General features: G+C 38.0%; 2 protein-coding genes across 2 annotated transcripts; one reads left to right on the top strand and one right to left on the bottom strand.

The window, feature by feature from the left end:
* Positions 1-1303: 1303 nt before the first annotated feature.
* On the bottom strand, positions 1304-3468 carry LOC145813268 (putative disease resistance protein At4g14610). The gene is made up of 5 exons (XM_082908550.1): positions 3420-3468; positions 2576-2588; positions 2199-2217; positions 1922-2083; positions 1304-1822 (listed from the first exon to the last, which is right to left on the bottom strand). Exons 1-5 carry the CDS (start codon positions 3466-3468, stop codon positions 1304-1306), a joined length of 762 nt encoding a protein of 253 aa, XP_082764676.1.
* Positions 3469-3679: 211 nt separating this feature from the next.
* Positions 3680-4378, top strand: LOC145813264 (uncharacterized). Its single transcript, XM_082908546.1, has one exon. The coding sequence runs from the start codon at positions 3680-3682 to the stop codon at positions 4376-4378; it is 699 nt and encodes a 232-aa protein (XP_082764672.1).
* Positions 4379-4931: the final 553 nt, after the last annotated feature.

The following is a 4931-nucleotide window of genomic DNA, read 5'->3' as shown; positions in this document are numbered from 1 at the left end:
GGATTCTGGATTCTTTCTTTATGCATATGCATCGACTCAAGGTATTGGATTTGTCCCTTATCGACATACAATCCCTGCCAGAGTCCATCTCCAGTTTCAAAAATTTGTACTCTGTTTTTTCGAAACGCAACCAACTTGGCTCTGATACCACTTGTTAGGACTATGAGACACCAGAAATCAATCACACAATAACACAAGAGATTTACGTGGTTTGCCAATTGCCTATGTCCACTGGAGAGATATCCACTATAGAATTTCCCGGAGGGAGTTTACACCACTCACACCTCACTCACTCATTATAGAACTCTCACTCACACACTCTTAGTGTTTTGCTCACTGCCTTTCTCTCTATCAAACCCCTCCTCCTCACCTCAATTTATACACAATTGAGGGACAGGAGTTAATCAAGACATGGTTAGTGGGGCGGTTGCCACCCCCACCCATCTTCAATGGAAAGGTTGCCACCCCTACTCTCTCTAGTGGGTTCTCCATATGAAAGGTTGGACTAACGCCAACTTGGAGATGGAATCTGGTAGAGATTCTATGTAGGTGTCGAACAAATCCAATACATTGAGATGATGCATATGCGCAAAGAAAGAATCTGGAATTCGTAATAATGGGTTATATCCCAATAACAAGGTGGTGAGCCGAGGGCAAATCGGTGGTCTAAAAGGAAGTTCTTCTATCTTGCTTTAAATTAAGGAAACCCTCTCAAGATCCTCAAACCAATCTTCATATGGTACTCTTTCTAATCCCTCACTAGCTTTTGCCCTGAATTGAGGACTAGTTGATGTTATTTTGAGAGCCATATCTCTTATCAAATCATGAAACCTCACGAATTCTTCCTTATATATGTTGGTAAGACTCTCAAACAGGTAAGTATTTATGAGTTTATTTAATATAGCGTGACCTTTGTCAAACATTGCTTCTATACTATTCATCTCAGCTATTAGTCCCTCAACAATCCAATATTCTATCAGCTCTTCCCTAGGGTTGATATCGTCTTCTGGATACAATGCACAAAACAAGAAACAATGTTGGAGCTTTGGCAACTTTTCTTACAACTTTTGTTGCAAGAAACAATGCACAATATCATTTACTCCCCTCATACTGCCAACTATAGTAGTGATTGCAAGAGGCAGACGTGCACATTCTTTGGAAACTTTTGTTGCAATTTCAACCATCTGATGTTCTTCAACCTTGCTCATAAATAGATTCAGTGCTTCATCTTCAGTGAGAAGCTCCACTTTGACAGCTCTGCACTCCATCTTCCTACACACTTCTAACGATCGTATAGTTAACACTAGTTTACATCCATTAGATATGGATGCTTCGGAATACCCACCTTATCTAGAGGAAATGCTTTCCACAGATCATCTAAGATGACCACATACCTCTTCTTTTGGAAATGCATTGTATACAGTTCTAATGCTCTTTTTGTTTCATCCCTATAACTCGACAAATCAAGATTCAGTGCCTTGGCTATCTGCCTCTGTAGATTTCTAATGTTGAATGCTTTAGATATTGTGACCCAAATAACATCATCAAAGTTACAAGCTTCATTCAAGAGTTCATTGTTAATGTGATGCGTGATGGTTGTTTTGCCGATTCCCCCCCTTTCAAAAATGCCAATCCTTCTAACCTCATCATCCATCACGTATTTCCAAACGTTCTCCATATTCCTTGCACTTGTGTTTTCACAAAAACATCCCATTGTTCGTATGAACAGTCTACTAGTTGGAAGTGCATCAATCAACAAACCATTAGAAAATCTATCCCTTTCCTGCAGTTCTGCCACCTCTTGAATCTTCTCCACAACAAGCTTTCCCAATTTTACACGTGAGGAGACATTATTCCATCCTACTACTTCTTGCTCTTATCTTTGCAAAGTTTGCACATCGCCAAGCCAGTTTTGAACTACTTTCTTTTTTCTTATCCCTGACCGCTGCTCTGCACTGCTCAGTTCAGTCTTTATATCATCCTCTTGACTGCTCAATTCCTCTATCTTTCTTTTGAAAATTTTGAAGTTTGCATCAAGGCTGTTGATATATCCAAACCATTTTCCAGTTGCTTCCCCCAAATTCTATACAATTTCAAAAATTGAAACTAAGAATTCCATGGTGTGGTGTGGTTAGTTCCTACAAATATCGAAGTTGTAGAGGATTGTAGTTAAAAGGGGAAAAAATCCTGAAGAAAACTTCAATATCAATTGTGACACTGCCATTCAAAAGCAATTTGAAATTTGATTAAAAGAACAAAAGCAAAGAAAAACATCATATTCACCTCAAAGTCAGTCTTGAATCACTGACAAAAGAATGACTGTGCTAAATAGATATTAGTAACAATGGACCAGCATTTATGTTATTCAAGAGATAAAACCTCAATCAGTAATACTTCAATCAACAATACGGAAAGTCTCAACAACAATCCACAAATTTAGTTTAGTTGAGTTCATATATTGTCACCATCAAGTAAACTAGAGTTCTATAATTTAAGTAAAAGCTAATGTCTCAACAAAATAATTCAAAATAACTCTACTCTTAGCACTTTATCCCAAAAATGACTTGCACAATACCATTGCTCTGGACCTATAATAAAAAAGAAGAGAATCAATTTGATAGCTCAATGAGTATATAAAAAAATGAATGCCTAATTAGTACACATTAATGTATGTTTGCGAGGGGAAAATAAAAATTTTAGTAAGAATTTTTTTAGGTCAATTGATAGGAGATTATTTAAATATTTGAAAATAATTTCACATTCAGATTATCATAGTCCAACAATCATAGAAGCTCAACAATCAACTTAACAAATATAAAAAAGAGATAAACAACACAACATATAGCCCAATAAAGAAACCCCATAATTGAGGAGATTCTTAATCTTTGCCTTTAGCAGGGATTGACGTGGAATATAGTCAGCTCCACGTGGCAGTGATTTGTCGTCCACTGGTGATGAGTCAACCAACCGATCAAACGGTTGTGTATTCGATCTGGAGCAGGTTGATCATAGTCGTTGATTGGAGATGCACGCGATCGTATGGATGAGATGGCACTCGATCGTGATCGGGTATGATTACTCAACGTGTCTATTCGGTGTGAGAATCATTTGCACCGTAGTTCGTCGATCCAACGGTTAGATCTGATCGAATGTGATCAAGGGACATGACTATTCGATTAGGTGCATCAAGGCCTATAAATAGGCTATGAAATCAACCATTTCATTCCATCCAAAAACATTCAGAAGCATTCCTGCATTCCTGCACTTCTCTCTCTCTCTCTCTCTCTCTCTTGGTTTTGATTTTTCAATCAGAGTTTCTTAAGCAATTTTTTTGGTTTTTCTTACTGGTAATCAAGTTCTGCAAATTTGATTATCAGTGTCTTGGTTTTCTTGATTATATCAAGAGTATTCTAATCTACTGTCGTCAGTGCAGACGCCGGTAGATTTGATCTTTAGATCAGGCGTCATTGTATCCTGGAGGCAAAATTGTTGTAACCCCTTGCACACCTTTTGGTGTGTGTAAATATTGTCTTTAGGAAAGCGACATAGTAACGCAACTTGAAGCGCCAAGTTTCTTTCCTACATAGACAAGATCATCGGCAAGTTTTGAAGACTCGAACAACACCAACTGAAGAATTCAAGACAATTTGCTCCAACAATCTAAAGACAATATTTGGATATGGCGATGTCTATTCAGAAAATAACTCAAGATTTCATGAAGCTTGACCGGTTTGATGGTGGCAATTTCTATCACTGGCAAAAAAAGATGCACTTTTTGCTCACCACTCTCAAAGTGGTCTATGTGCTGACTACCCCCTATCCGGTAAAGGAAAAAAATGAGCCTATGGAGCAAACCCGTACCAGAACCAAATGGGAGAATGACGACTACATTTGTCGAGGACACATTCTGAATGCACTGTCAGACTCTCTATTCGATGTGTATCAATATTTGGAAACGGAAAAGCAACTCTGGGACATACTACAGTCAAAATACCTCACCGAGGATGCCACCAGTAAGAAATTTCTTGTTAGTAATTTTATGCGTTTTACTATGATTGATACACAGCCCTTTATAGATCAATTCCATGAGATCCAACATATTTTGAGTCAGTTTCAACAAAAGAATATGAACATGGATGAATCTATTATAGTTTCATCGATAATAGAAAAACTGTCATCTTCTTGGAAGGATTTTAAGAAAACTCTGAAACATAAAAAGGAAGATCTAACTTTAGAGGAATTGGCTCAACACCTCCAAGTTGAGGAAGAGTCAAGACTTCTTGAAAGTAAAGAAAACCAATTGGCTCAGACTTCCAAGATTCACATGGTGGATAATGGCAAGAGGTTCAACAAAAAGAAGCGTAAACGTGAACCCTAACCCGAGAAAGATGCTAAGAAGTTGAAAGGCGCTTGCTAGCACTTTGGCAAGCCAGGGCACTTCGGAAATGAATGCCGATCATACAAGAAGAAGCCAGAAGCATCAAATGCCAAGAACAAGTTTGTGGCTATTGTATTCGAGGTAAACATGCTCGAAGATGCTGGTGACTGGTGGATTGACTCAGAAGCAACAAGGCACATCTGCAATGACAAAATCCGTTTCACTACTTATGAACAAGTGAGTGATGGAACAGTTCTCTACATGGGAAACTCTTCAACTGCTGCTATCAAAAGCAAAGGGACGGTGGATCTAGAGTTCACATGTGAAAAAGTCTTAAGTCTTAATGATGTTTATCATGTACCTGATGTTAGGAAAAACCTTATATCTGGAAGCCTGCTTAATAAGCATGGTTTCAAGTTAGTATTTGAGTCGAACAAATTTGTCCTGTCTAAGGGTGGAATTTTTGTTGGGAAGGGCTACATGTATCAGGGAATGTTCAAACTTAACATTATCAATAATACATCTATTTCTGCTTATATTGTTGATTCTCTTT

The sequence above is a fragment of the Camellia sinensis genome, chromosome 2, assembly GCF_055761805.1.
Source record: "Camellia sinensis isolate YWXY chromosome 2, ASM5576180v1, whole genome shotgun sequence".
NCBI lineage: Eukaryota > Viridiplantae > Streptophyta > Magnoliopsida > Ericales > Theaceae > Camellia > Camellia sinensis.
Note: the sequence above shows the minus strand (reverse complement) of the source record. Positions and strands in the feature narration are given on the sequence as shown.